Below are 15,479 nucleotides of genomic sequence, written 5' to 3'. Positions count from 1 at the left end.
CGATATACGCGAGAAAACGGATTTAATGAGCCCAGGATTGGCACTTTTCATGGAAAAATGCATCGGGTTCGTACGAGGCTTAGAAGCCAGTTTTGCTCATTTCAGGTGACCAGAGCGAAGTTAACTGCTTCTGATAGCATAGCTTGCATCTACATCCCACATTAGTCATTTTGACATAAATTATCAGACAACGTGAACAATTGACCCTTAAGCCAGTAATGCAAATGTGGAGCCGGAGATGTCTTAGAAGCCCGAAACTAAATTTCTCAGATTGCTTTCTGAGTTGCTTGGGCGCTCCGAAGATCACTGAGATATCTTTTTGTCGAGATTGAACCTCTAAGGACTGGAAAAGTGCATATGAGACCTTTAAAGTACTGCTCCGGAGGTCTAGATGAGTTGTGTAATTGATTCCGACAATTCTACATTGAGCCTTGGGAAGGCTAGTACTGTGTAAGGTAGGCATCTGGCATCAAGTTTCCCCAAAGAGGACCTTCGGATATGAATTTCCACTGAAAATGGCATTTTACGCTCCTCGGAGGTTACTTGGAAAACTGAAAAGAGTTTTGCTGTCTATTTTGCCCAATTGCGTCTGTCCGCTGGAGTTTACAGGGCAATGCAGGGTCAACTTCGTTTGTCGTTATTCCATCAGACCGGTCTCCGGTTATGCATTTCCGAAGAAGAGTAGGCTTGTTATGTCGCTCGGAAGTCATTTGAAGTGTTAGTATGGCTTCCAAGAAACAATCTGAAGCACTGCTCATGCTCTGTATGCTTATGGGACATGGCAGCGTCTGACATTTGGAATTAACTTTTCTCTGAGAAACCAACATTTTTGAACTTCCACTAAAAAGTTGTATGTATACAGAAAGTTGTTATGTATAGAGCAGATGATTTGCGAAATGTGTTTGAAGACACTTTTCATCTGTTTAGCACTGATGTGGATTTTTGCAGTCCAATATGGTCGAACCAACTATCGGAAAATAGGAGCGTTCGTGTTGTACTTTGAAAATGTCGGTTTTGGATGTTGTTGAGCTCTCTAGTCACTCTGTTGGCTTTTGATGACCAATGAAGTTCTTCTGTTATGTCATCCGCTTTACTCTGCTGACTTGAGAGTGAAGTGGCTACCTAAGATTCCTGTGGCTATGTTTACTTTAGCAACACCACACTAGGCTCTAGCTAGCCAAGGAAGTCGTTGCACAAAGGATTGCGATTATTGAGGAGTTAATTTGCAATCCATATATTTCAAACATGCTGCTCGTATTACGGCAATCATACTCTAGAGGAGCAGAAGTTAGCAGCCAGCTGAGTGCTTGTGGGCTAGAGCTGGTGGCCAGTCGAGCTGTGACCATTTGTAGCATATGGTGAGGCCGTGATGATGCGAGGCTCCTAACTTGCTCAGCAGCGGCATGACGAAACAACGGTCATTCTGGTCGTGCAAAGAAGGAAGCCTAGAGTTAAGATTCGTTGCAACATGTTGAAAGGAGTTTGTTGTTGCTCTGCACAGTCTTACTAATTAACTCGTATCTCACTCTAGAAAACTCCGATTGAGGTAATTCAAAATCCTATGGATAGCTAGGAAGATGCTCTACAACTTTTGTAATTTGGTCTCAAAGCAATTCGGCTTGGAAGATGCTCAGCTAGGGTGAAGAAGCTATCGTAGCTGGTTTTTTCAATTTTGCGCAGTTTCAGGCTGAATCTCGTATCTTGCCCTATAAAACTCGGATCGGGATGATTCCGAGTGCTACAAAAAGCTAAGAGGTAGCTCTATAGGTTTTGTGTTTTCACCTCGACTCATTTCAGTGGAGGCTCCGAGATGCAGTATATCATGCATCTCGACTCATTTCGACTCATTTTCGGGCCGTGACCGAGATGCAGTAGTGGAGGCTCTGGATTGTAAGAGCCAAACATCTCAGCGTTCTCCATCCACTGAAATTTCGACTAGTTACCATGATTAGTTGAAAGACATATGTGTAGCCGATCTACAGCTAGAGATTGCTCTAAATGGAATGATCTGCCACATGGCTGCTACTATTACTATCATCAAAGTTTGAATGGCTGACTATAGCCTTTGGGAGCAAGACGTTCGCATGGTTCAAGTTAGGCTCGTGCAGTAAGTTATAAATACATGTCCAACCCCTCTCGATACTACTCGTGGCTAGACATGCGAGGGATATTATTTAAATCCATTTTTCGCACTTTGTGGTAAATGCTAACGTTGGTATGTGAAGCCCATGAAGCCGACCCAAGCAAGGTCCGAACATGAGAAGGCCCTCGATCGAAATCCATCAAGCGACTCAACCCAGATTCACGGCACAACCCACCATGGACAGTCATGTAATGGTTTGGCGTCAAAGGAAAGAGATCGCGAGAAGTTTCCAAGTACAGGTGAGAGCAAACATGGACGAGTTTGTGAGCATGTACGAAGATCGAGTGTGTCACAAGTAATTTCCAAGTGAAAAATCAATGTTGGCGTCCATTTATTGCCAAGGAAGAGAATTGAAAATATGTCGATCGTTACTTTAATTGGATAATATCTTATTCTTCCATACATGGGGAGTTCATCGCAGTAAATTGGAAAAGGGCACGCACATAGAAGTAGTCTAGTTGCATGGGAATATGGACGTGCAGAACTACGGAGTTTTCCTCTTATTTTATTTGCTTTCCTTGCATTTTCTTTGCTTAATTAGAAATAAGTGGAACATTATTTCTCACATAGTCTTGGAGTTAGCTAGTTACTTAATTTACTCGATAATTTCCCAATTTCCTAGTCTTGGGCAGCGCTCTAGTGTTAGCGTATAAATGCTAAGTCCGTCTATTATATTCCCACTCGACATATCAATTAAACATGCACATTACTTTTCTATCTTTACTTATCTTGTACTCGCACCTTACATATCTACTTTTCCCACACCCTTTACTTATCATACAATAGCTTTCCGAGGCAATCCCGCTGATCTATCAGCATATCCTTCTAGCCATCTTGGTTCCCGATCGAGGAGGTCTTCCATGAGCTAAGGTTCCGGCCCGAACTCACTATTTTTGGCTAATCTAGCCTAACCCAATACCTCATGCCACTTCCCGCTAACTAAGTCGTGAAGTTATACAACTCTCTCGTGGGCCATCTTAGGTTGTGAGCTCACACATCCAAGACCAGCTTCTAGCCATCTTCGACGTCATCCGCGGGCAACATCCTCAGGCGGCATAATCGTCTGAACATCATCGTAAACCCCTTCCACGAGATCTCTCCTAAACCCAGCTGCCGGCTAGACCTACTGACCTCCTGGGCCATGGCCCTACGCTCTAGCACGTTGAGGTCGGCTGGTGATTTCACTATTAATCCTTAGGGACTGGGCATTGGCACGTCTAACAACTCTAATCTCGTAAGAGAATCACCTACCTAGTGCCGAAAGTGGGATTTCGTAATTTTACGCGAAACACTATACATATATATTAAAATTATTAGGTTTTTTTTTATAAACTCTTGCTTTACCTATATTTACTAATTTAATTCTATTTAATTTTAATTATATATATTTACAATTATATCACTATGTATTATTTATTATGAAGTATTTAACCTTACACATGTATAGATAGATTGTTGCTTATTGCATCTATATAACCTTTTCTATTAGGGTTGAGAAACTAATAAAAGTGGGTATCTAGAAATTTTCGCATATATCGCCATCTTTTCTTAATATTTCTTAATAAAACGTAAATTTGATGAACCAAGAAAAGCCTCGCCCTTTTTTATCAGTTGAACTTGTCAATCACTTTAGTTGGAGAAATAGGAAGCTATGCCTTTCCTATAGATAGATTGTTGCTTATTGCATCTACGTAACCTTTTCTATTAGGGTTGAGAAACTAGAAAAAGTGGGTATCTAGAAATTTTTGCATATATCGTCATCTTTTCTTAATATTTCTTAATAAAACGTAAATTTGATGAGCCAAGAAAAGCCTCGTCCTTTTTTATCAGCTGAACTTGTCTTTAATTCAATCACTTTAGTTGGAGAAATAGGAAGCTATGCCTTTCCTATGCACTCATCTGATTCAGATTGAAAAGATGGACACCTTTGAAAATGTGAATAAAGCAACCGGCCAACCACATAAGTGGACAAAGCATCTATAAATCAATATATACTATATTTCTTTCAAGCAATTGACACATTTGCGCACAAATGGTTCTTTTTTTCCCCCTTTGGGCAATGAAGAATTTATACAGAATCGGTTCATTTAAGGCCTATTAAATATGTCTACCGTGGTGTCTCATCCATCATATTTAACGCCGACAACCGTAACGTTATGGAGGGTTCCGAAACCGGTTGGTCTTTCAAACACCAATACATAGTCTAAGTTGTAGCCAATGTGGATTGATTCAGATGGTTTAACACCTACTCTTTATAAATAAGATCTCGATTTCATATCTAGTAGATTAAGAGAATTCAAGAGGGAGAAAACTTTATATTTTAGCAAAGTGACCTGACTCGAATAAAAATTAGTAGGGATACAATGAATTTTTGGAATCTTGTGATGGACAATGAAAAAACAAAAAGTTGCAGCCGCCTGAGATGATGTGATCAGTTATGAGGATTGATTCATTTTTTTCACAAATTATAAGTTACTCATATTAAAATTATGTCGCTTTTTTAATGGACTAAAAAGTGGAACAAATTATACTGCCGCATTATGATTATATTCTATTTTTCTGCTAGTAATTAATACTGTGCAATCACAGCAACCTGTATTTTATGCTAGAAATTACTGGTACACAACGTACACTCTTTATATGGTATGAGAAAATACTAATTAAATTGTGACAAACGGGCTGATAAATGTTTGTTAATCGAGCGAGTCATTGCCATAATTGTTATCAACTATAATAATTTTATTGTTCTGTATCACCACATGAGATATGATATTTAAAATTTGCTCAATTATGCGATTTACAATAATATTGAAATAGGTAAGCAATGACAAGTGATTAATGGAGGGGCATTTTGGTAATCAGACGTGGCAAATTCAAGAGAGAATATTGCGAACAAGGGAACAGGTACCTTGCCTAGTGACAAAGTCACCTATCCATATAAGGAGATTGACAAAGTAATAAAATGACACCCATAACTGTATCAAAACCTCCTAGAAAGAGCAGATCTACCTTTCTTCCCTCGCTTCATATTCCGCTCTTTCGAGCGAATTCTTTTAGGTATGGCAATCGAACTATCTGCTCAGATCTTACAATACAGATATCAAGTGATAACAGCGGTCTTAGGATTCGTATTCCTCTCCCTGGTGTTGTATGTGGCTCCGAGTTTCGTTACCATTTTGGCCTATTTCTGGCCTCTCTTTGCATCCACGGCAGTGTTTCTGGTGGCAGTCATCGCGTTTGGAGGAATCTCACAGCTCGCTAATGATCAGTCTCACGGCGAGAAGGCAGGAAGCGGTATCCTTGACTATGTTGCAGGGCACCATGAGTACGGTAATCAATAGATTTACAAGGACAATTAAGGAGATGTATATTTACTATCATAAAGAACTAATTTGTTATATACAAGTACAGGAGGTCTCGTGCAACATTTGATGAAGATTGGTTTAGTAATTCTTCCATATAAGAGCAGGGAATTTTATAAATATACAAGCTTATAGTTGAAGAAAGTATTTATGATATATATATATATATATATATATAGACACACACACACACATAACTTTGACTGGAACATTAGGTTTGGAAAAATGGATTTACGTCGAATACTGAAAATGTATTATTACAAGGCCCGCTTACGAGTCCCCCTAATTTCAACCCAAAAAAAAGGGTAAAGAATACAATGAAATTGAGCAATTTACATATGAATTTTAATGGCTGGTGTGAATTAGAAATGGGCCATGCGTGCGTACATGATCTTCTTCTATATTGGACATTCGACAGCCGATCCTACATGACACGCGTACCCTTAGCAATATAGGGACATAAGGGATTTCCCACTCCTGGGCTTCTTCTACGTGAAGCTTCAATAGCTCTTCTTCTAATTTTTCGATATCGTCTTCTCCAGCTATCTTAGCTACTACTTCCTCAGACGTTGTATCTTACCTTTCTTTCATGAACCAACCATTCATTCCCGGTGGCTTTTCGAGAACCCTTCATAGTTTTGATCAATTTGACGCCCCCCTGAACCCAGCCCAGCCTTGACATTCTGTGCCGGAAAATGCGGGAACCTCGGTGGGCCTTGCCCCTCCATGCTCAAGTTTTCCTGACTCGAAACCCATTCTCTTAAACATATCTACCACCTTAGGGTAGACGAATGGGAGCGCACTGTTGAGATCCTCTTCAAGTCACCAAAGCCAAGCGTCTAGTTTTCACTTCTTTGGTTAATACGTAGGCCATGGACTCTATCTCTTCGAACTCATCCCGGGGACCGGTATGTCGGCTTCAGGATCCGCTCCTCTGCCAAAATCGGGGGTGGGCAGATCCTGTTTCCCTTGATCTCGGTTGTGCAGTTCTGCGCTCATCTCATCTCTAGATCAGTTCCACTAGGGGTGTAGAGCCAGCTATCAAGGTAATTTAAAACAAAAATTTAGAACAACAAAGAAGTATTGAATGTGACACAATGAATATATATATATATAATCTATGCATGAGAAAACTGTTCGGGGCTTGAAATAGTACTTAAATTCATAAGGCTTTTGTTACGATGATCCAAAAACATAAAGACATAGATTGTGACAAAAGCCCTGGCTAAACAGCATCCACAGTCTAATCCTCATCACTGTTGGCCGGAGCATCATCCATATCTCGGACAAGCACCGCATTGGTCCTCTGCGAGACCTCGACCCGGGCTTTAATCCTCTGAAGCTCCTTCTTGAGTCCATCGCGCTCCCCCTCCTGCTCGACATCCTGAATGGCTTGGTCTTTCTTAGATAGACCATGCACTGTATCCGGATGCGTACGTGGGTCTCCCGTTGGTAATCGTACCAAATCTTCGGAAGATCTGATGGTGGGGCCGGTAAGATGGTGCTTGGGTCGAACGGGACGTTCTGAAGCTCCGGATCCATGTCACCTATGTAGTCTTGGTTAGCCTGATAGAGTGCCTCTTCCTCAGTGAGGGGCTCGGGCTTGTCAATCATCACATAGACTCAGTTCTTCCAATGCTTCTCAATCTCAGTTATCCTCTAATTGCAGGTCTTCATGTCAACAGACCTATCTCGGAAGCTGAAAGTGAAGTGTCGGCCATCCACGACGAGTGGTATCGGCTATTGCCCCCAAGGAGATGGTAGGACCTACTAGGCCAGTAAACTATGCAACCGGTGAACCGGACAAGTAGAACCCCTTTGAATCCATTTGAGAAACCCGGTTGCGCAAGTAAACCACCGAATTGTCCAAATGAAGTCATTGGATTTTATTTTTGAAAAAGGGGGCCCACCACTCATAGAAAGTTCGTTTTGAAAATTCAGATTTCTTTAGAAGGATCTCGATACGCGATTTTTTGGGGGAAAAAAAATCACGCGGGTGGGTATCGAGATCCGATTTCCTTTAAATGGTTCAAGATCCATAGTTGAAGGAGAGAGGGACATGCCAACACCCCGAAACCTCGACTCTTTATGAACGCTAAATATCGGATCATCTCGGCCATTGTGATCGGAATGTAACTTCTGCCTTCAACCAATTGAAGGAAGATGTCAGTGAGCGCCGCGTCAAATGTAGTCGAAGTCTTGGGGAAGAAGATCGTCCAAAAAAGCAAGCGTAAGCATGGGCATAATATTTCCTAATCCCATTTGGGATTAGTTTTCCTTCTTGGTCCAAGAAAATATTTTGAAAATCTTTTCAAAACGGTTACGCTTTAATCCTATAAGCTGGTCGAGGCTGTGGTGGGGGCAACATTGATCCTGAGGACTGCCACTTGTGGATGCCGATGAAAGATATAGGAGCCCTGCCTATTCTTCGACAGTGGGTGTGATCTCGTGACGGTTGGTCACGAGGGCATTCAGTTCCTCATTCCATGTTTGAGCAAGTGCCTTCAGGAGTCTCCGATCCACGGTGACTTCGAGGAGGTCTGGCCCATTTCCAACCCGGTCTCTATCATAATCTCTCTACTCGTCTGTAAAGTCACTTCACCACAAAAAGTACGCATTTAATTAGTATTATTTCTTAAGAAAGATGTAACATAGACCAAAAAAGCTTGTGTTTATAAATGAATATTTATATAAAAAAAGTATAAGATGTATGTACGGTGTCAAATAAATAGAGATAATATAGTAAATGCACGGTGTCAAATCTTATAGTCATGTTTTATACACCGTGTGAGCATAAAACATGACATTATATTTTTTAAGGAATAACTTATCAACTATAATGATGGGTCATTTGACCCGGTGGATCAATTAGGTTATACCACTACCTTGTCCAGCCAAGATTAAAAGTATTGGACAAAAGAAGGAAAATAAAATTTTTATAAAAAAAGATGGAAGATTTTGGTCTGGTAAACTAAAATTTGAAAAGGAATATTACATATATTGTAATTTGTTTATATAGTACCTCTATTCAAATTTTCTTCTAATTTTTCCAAATAAAAGTTGGAATAAAATTATTTTTTGGAAACATTCCAACTATAACGATCCTCTATATGCATTTTTAGTGATTTTATATCCAACCCTGATAAAGTTTCATGTAATTCGGTCGATGTGTTATGCCAAATGATCTGATCTTTTGGTCAAAAAGTTACGCCTTTTTAGTGTTTTCAAATCTAAGCCGAATAAGATACCACGTAATCTCATTGACATGTTATGCCAAATGATCCGATCATAAACCTTTTTATTTTTTGTAATTTTTATTTTTTAAAATTTCTCCCCCTTTTTTAAGCTTTTTTTAAAATCCGATTTGAATAAGGTACCACGTAATTTGATCATGCGTTATACCGAAATATTCGATCGTAAGGTCAAAGCATTATGCCTTTTTTAGATCCTATCCCAATATTCGATCGTAAGATCAAACTAAAATATTCGATCGTAAGGTCAAAGCATTCTGTCGACATGTTACTCCAATGATTGGATCGTTAAGTTCAAAAGTTACGCCTTTTTACTATTTTCAAATCTAACCCGAATAAAGTACCACATAATTCAGTCAATGCTTTATACCAAATAATTTGATTGTTATAATTGGACAATTTCCCAAAAAAAATACTTTTATCCCACCTTTTATTTGGAAAAATTAGAAGAAATTTCGTATATAGGTACTATATATACAAATTACAATATATGTAATATTCTTTTTCAAATTTTAGTTTGTCAGAGCGAAATCTCTTCCCTCTCCTTTTTTTTTTCCTTCTTTTGTCCAATACTTTTAATCTTTGCTGAACAAGGTAGTGGTGTAACCTAATTGATTCACCGGGTCAAATGACCCATCATCATAGTTGAAAAGTTATTCCTTAAAAAATATAATGTCATGTTTTATACACATGGTGTATAAGTTTTTCTCAGTTTTTTCCAATCATTATAAGATTTGACACCATGCATTTACTCTATTCTCTCTATCTATTTTATCTTTTTATGAATAGTTATACACATATCCTATACTTTATTTTTTTATATAAATATTCATTCATAAACACATATTTTTTTGTCTATATTACATCTTTCTTAAGAAATAATACTAATTAAACACATACTTTTTGAATTACAGGTTACTTTTTCTCCATTTATCTATATGGGAAGACTCAACGATGAAAATTAATTTGCTCTTTGGGCATGGACTTAGTCTACCTTTATGGGTAACTAAATACTCAAATAAAAAACTACGAGATGTAATGCAGTTGACAAATTATATACATTATTAATGGATAGATTTTACCTACAGTGTAGGAATTCGAAACTCATTAAAAACATTTCATGATAAAGATCATGGCAATGCTCAAGTCCGTAATTAGTTTCTCATTTAATAAGTTGAAAACACTTCACATATTTCACTTTAAAAAGAAAATACAAAAACAAAAGAGATACTCAAATCGAGGTCCTTGTTCGGAAAGTACCCTAACGAATTTAATCCAAACTCGAAGTGAGATTGTCTTTTCCACTTATTTATGTAGCAACTTATAAGAAACCCTTGTGCGAAGAACACACAGAACCTGAAAAGATTCCTGAAGTTGAATCTATCATTTTCTTTGTGCAAAGGTAAACTCTTACACCAGCAAGAAAGAGTTTGTTTGCATATATACATATACATATACATACACTTATTTTTTTTTTTTTGGCAATGCTCTAATAGTTTCATTTCGTCTTTTTGCTTGCAGGTTTTATGTAAAACCCTTGATAGCGCTTCGTGCATGATCTCGGCCTCTAACAAACTATGACGAGAAGAGCTCCAGCAATCATCGATGCTCAAAGGCTTTCCCTCTTTTTGAAGTGTGTAGTCATTTCCGCTCTATTTCTCGGTAATGATATCTCCATTTTCTATCACTCTAAAATAGATAGTTTTTCCCTTTTTTCTGCCGACTTTGTTTGATCCTCCAGTAGTGGTTGATCAATAATTCTTTCATTTCCCTACCGATAAATCAAAACCGACAAACAAGTATTACTTGAACGTGCTTTCTTGATTCCAACAAGACTATCATGTAAGACTAGAATGCATTTTGCTTTAGATCTTTGGGCTGAAATTTCTTGATGCAAATGTAAAGAAAGATACATACATACATATATATATATATATGTATATAAATCCTTGAGAAACCTACATATTGTTGAATTTTCTTGAAAGGTTGCCATCTTTATAATTTGGTGAACAATTGTATTTCCTATAATTTTTTTCTCTACTCTAATTAAACATCATTCCCACATTAACTTCTTCAGTTTCTTATTAATCTACTCTTTTACATCATTATAGTTGATGTCCAATTTGGTTTACATATACGTATAGATCTACACTGGGCAAGGAGCTAGCCTCAAAACTTAGTTCCCCTTTTTGTGGAGAATTAACGTAAAACAACCACTAGAGGAAACAGTCTAACTAGAAGCAATTTCAAGAATTTAATTTCCCCTTTATGATTGGAATAAGGAGTTTCAGTATCTCGTCAGCGGTTGTACTACCGAAATCCCATTTCATATGTAGAGTGGATTGGTTGGGGCAACCTGATGATGGCTACAGCCTTTCCAGGAAGAATTGTATTGATCTCCTTCTTTCCTTAGTTAAGGTAAAACCCAATTACACGAACTTCATATGCCTTCCCGTAACTTTTCGAACCCTTTTACTCCCAGCATGGACCTTATATCTTAGGTCTCTATGTATATTGAATATGCAACCCTCGATCCACTCTCCGTCTCTTGGTGGCACCGATATGATAGCCAAAACGCAAGACTAAAAAAGATATGAAGTCCATATAATGTTAATTAGATCACATTCACTAACTAAAATAAGACGTTTATATTTTTGATGAGATGAGACAACGAATATATATCATCAATCTTTTGAGTGAGGTTAATACGGTTTGGGCACTGGATTGAGCCTGGAAACTATTACTTCAATTAGATAGTTAGGGAGTGAATGCTCATGTACTAACATAAATTTGGGGGATTTGGGACAGTGGCAGATGAGATAAAAGCTGCGGCCGGGAGCGAATTAGAGGCAGAGGCTGGTGATGGTAATAAAGGAGTGGTCGGCCCTCATCGTCTGCAAATGCAGGCGTCTGCCTCAGTCCGGAGGAGGCTACTGCAGTCCCCTGACGGTAAAGTCAAAGTCAAAAACCCCTTCTTTCACTACTGCTCTTCGAGATCTTCACCATATCCATGCATGGATGGATGAATGCATGCATGGCTTTCTGTCTCCTTCACTTGTGACATAAATTCTGCTTTTCATAATGACAACTAACTAATTAGCAACACGATAAACGAAATGATTTCCTTCATTCATTACATTCTGCTTTTTCTTCATCCCAAAAATTTTAAAAACACGTTGTACACCGAAAGAAAAAAACATACACATAATGTAATGAATGAATATTGTACTAGAGATATTCATCATTTAAAATACGAACGAGCATACCGAAAGTAAAAGATACAAGGTTGGGGTAAAGTGCAAATTTTCGTAGTTTCCATTTATAGGACATTTAGCATATTAAGTTGGATGAAAAGATGGTATAGATAATCAATTTTCATGATTTCTGTTTATAGGACATTTAAGTACATTAAACTGGGTAAACATATCATCTTAATTCGAGAAAAAAGTTTTTAATTGTTGAAAGAAACTCTAATTTTTTAAATTTATTTTTTAATTATATTCCTAAATACATAAATAGTATAGACGAGTATTTACAATTCGCTGAAAACGAGCACATACAAAATATGGTAAGATTCATTTAACTTAAAATATCGCATGCACGAATCTTTTCAGAGTCTACTAGGTTCTACATTTGAAAAGTTCCGCAACTATTCTATGAGCTGACAAGATGAAGAAAAAAGATGATGAGCTTCTTCACTGCATGCTCTGGTTTTTATATATACATGGTTTGCGTGTTGTCACAGGATAAAAAGTTTTTCAACCAATAATTATGTGATTGTAATTTATGCAATATTCGATATGACATATAATCTCAATATATAGTAATAATATCAAAATTATGAACATTGTCCATAAAATTTTAGATTTCTTATATGGTATATTAATTAATATATGTTTTAAGATGTAGAAACCAATATCTCTATATGTTTTGTCTAATTTTTATTTTTATTAGTTAGAAAACTATGCTTTATTTTATCACGCTATTTTACTCAACTGATATTCGTTAGGATATTGAAATATGAGAAATGAATTTATCTAATATTTTTAATAAGAAGAAAACCATTATGATATATCAAAATTTATTATATAGCTAGAAAAGTGTGATAAAAAACCTTTAGATTATATCACAACTATAATATGATTGGTGACTAAAATTTGTAATGAGAAAAATAGGAAGGAAAAAATTGATTACGAGAGAAAAATTTGTCAGCACTCGGAGAAAAACTTAAAAACTCATTGTAGAAGAATTTATTAAATCATAGAACTTTATAACGAAAAGAGAAAATTTTGAATAATAAAAATGAACTAGATAGGAAATTGAAAAAAGTAGAGAATATTGGTATAGAAACCTAAGCACATGTTTTTAAGATAATATAATTTATTCAGTATGTTGAATATTTTATATTATATTTGTGATAAAATTGAAAATGGTAAACGAATTTATGAGACAATGTGGCATTCCAAGATGATTCCATACTAAAATCAATTTGAGTTCATTAGATAGAGATATAATAAGATCTGAATGTAATAAATGATAGCCTGTATAACTTAACTTTAATAGTGCAAATAAAATATCTGGTGCTCAAAATTAGTTTCAAACATTTATTACTATAATAAAAGTATTAAACGAATTATCAGAAAAAGCTTCATTATATTTGACAAACCTTATTAAGCCTTAATTAGAAATCACATATATAATCAATTTAATTAATTAATTTCCAACAAAAAAAAATCCTTCTCTCTCAAAAAGCCACATTTGGTAAGAAAAGAAAAAATACTTCAATTTATCCCTTAATAAGTCACCCCATATATATGATAAGATCTTTCCAGTTATCTTGTCAGAAATTTAATGGCTAAAGTGAAATTTACTCTCTTTAATAGGTGACCAAGGGGGAGATATGAACAGAATTGGGGGCGAGTGCTCAAAGGACGATGTCGCCATTTATCAGGGCCCCACTGAACCGCTCCCAGACGGGGTGCCAACGTACACAGTCCAGATCTTGAACGTGTGCGCCTCAGACTGCAGCATATCCGACATCCATGTCTCGTGCGGTTGGTTCAGCTCGGCTTGGCTCGTCAACCCGAGTGTCTTTCGGCGCATCTACTATGATGACTGCCTCGTCAATGACGGCAATGCATTGGGCCCTGGGGACGGCATCTCCTTCCAGTACGCCAACAGCTTCCCTTATCCTTTATCTGTATCTGCCGTCTCTTGCTAATGACACTGATATGTAAGCGCAAGATTATCATGTAAATCAATGGTTTTGATTGAGCTAAGACGATGGGTTGACATTGCCCGTACTAGTGCGTTGATTTTAACATCATCCACTTTAGTAATTAGTTTGTACCGGAAATATCATGTTTGTATAAATGAACTAACCTATCACGTTAGATGAATGTTTTTAACTCATAACTTCTGGATTTACTTTGCAATTGTTTTAACCGGTCCAGAGACTGATTTGAAAATTTCTGAAAAGTTGATAAAATTATTTTTGCAAACTAAGAACTAACCGTAGGCTGATCGGAAGCGTTCAAGCAGATCCGAAAACATGTGTCATCTTAGATCTGTCACAAAAAATACATATGGCAACAGAACTCTGAAAGCTTTGCTATCATCTATCACCTTAGATCAAGCGGAAAAGAGTATGGAGACATTTATTTAATGACGTCACCAAAGATACTACTCTAGCGATGCGACAAAGAGGCGTTACCATAGAACCAAGGCTATGAAGATGCTTATTTAATGATGTCGCAAAATATTCTACTTCCGCAACGCTACAAAGAGGCGTCACCATAGAATCAGATCTAAGGAAACGCCTATTTAGTGACGTCACCATAGATATATATTTTGACGATGTGACGATATGGCGTCACCATAGAACCAGATTACAGTGACAACTGGGAAAGGATCATCACCTTAGATGTAATAAAAGTGACGCATCCGAAGTTTGTGTCTCCTTAAACTTTGACTTTAGGCGACACCTATGTTACCATCACCAAAGAGTTGGTTTATGGAGACGCCGCTTTAGCTCGCGTCTCCTAATACTTAAGTTTTGGAGACGTGAATTTTACGTTGTCACAATAGGTTGACTTTATGAGACAATATAGGAGTTGCGTCACCTGAAACAAAAGGCTCTGGAAACGAAAGGTCATTTTGAGTCACCTACGATTTCTCATTTCTTTCATTGCTTTGTTTTCCCAACATTTTCTTCATTTTCTAATTTCATATTCTTTTGCTTTTTATTTTTCCAACTATTACATCATGTGTAAATTTGCCTTTTTCAATTTTTATTTAAAATATGGCACACGTGCATAATAGTTTTTCTCATATAAAAAAGTGCATACTAAATGCACCAAATATTGATCAAGTTATAACTTGCTCATTACTTAGTTGAGACTAGAGGTGTGCACGGATATCGAGTCTATCTGGAACCGGTCGGAATCTACCCATTAAGGTAGGATCCGGATAACTCGTATTGAAAATAGTGTAGGATCCGGGTATTAAAATAAGGAACCGGTGAAATAGGTTCCGGTTCCAATTCCAATTCTTGCATATAGGGTACCCAGAACCAGAGTCAGAACCGATACCCGGACCCGGATAATAATTTCTCCCATTATTATTAGATATTGAATATAAGTTCAAAAATTCTCAATTTGTCCTTTATAAACATGATTTCTCAATAATCTTTAGAAAAATAAATTAAGAAAAGGAGAAGTAAAG

The 15,479-nt window shown here is 37.1% G+C and overlaps 1 protein-coding gene across 1 annotated transcript; it reads left to right on the top strand.

Moving 5' to 3' along the window:
• The first annotated feature begins 10,083 nt into the window (after positions 1–10,083).
• Positions 10,084–14,987, top strand: LOC116205520 (TPD1 protein homolog 1-like). Its single transcript, XM_031538149.1, has 4 exons — positions 10,084–10,158; positions 10,278–10,418; positions 11,565–11,705; positions 13,640–14,987. The coding sequence occupies exons 2-4, from the start codon at positions 10,334–10,336 to the stop codon at positions 13,975–13,977; spliced, it is 564 nt and encodes a 187-aa protein (XP_031394009.1). The 5' UTR covers positions 10,084–10,158; positions 10,278–10,333; the 3' UTR covers positions 13,978–14,987.
• The last annotated feature ends 492 nt before the right edge of the window (positions 14,988–15,479 follow it).

This window comes from Punica granatum, chromosome 4, assembly GCF_007655135.1.
Source record: "Punica granatum isolate Tunisia-2019 chromosome 4, ASM765513v2, whole genome shotgun sequence".
Lineage (NCBI taxonomy): Eukaryota > Viridiplantae > Streptophyta > Magnoliopsida > Myrtales > Lythraceae > Punica > Punica granatum.
The sequence above is the reverse complement of the archived record's forward strand: the minus strand, read 5'-3'. Positions and strand labels throughout refer to the sequence as shown.

Bases quoted from the DNA above. Each gene is read 5' to 3' on its own strand.
- LOC116205520 (XM_031538149.1), top strand. From the start codon at position 10,334: ATGACGAGAAGAGCTCCAGCAATCATCGATGCTCAAAGGCTTTCCCTC. The intron at 10,419-11,564 runs GTAATGATATCT...GATTTGGGACAG, and splicing joins CATTTCCGCTCTATTTCTCG to TGGCAGATGAGATAAAAGCT. The intron at 11,706-13,639 runs GTAAAGTCAAAG...TCTCTTTAATAG, and splicing joins GCTACTGCAGTCCCCTGACG to GTGACCAAGGGGGAGATATG.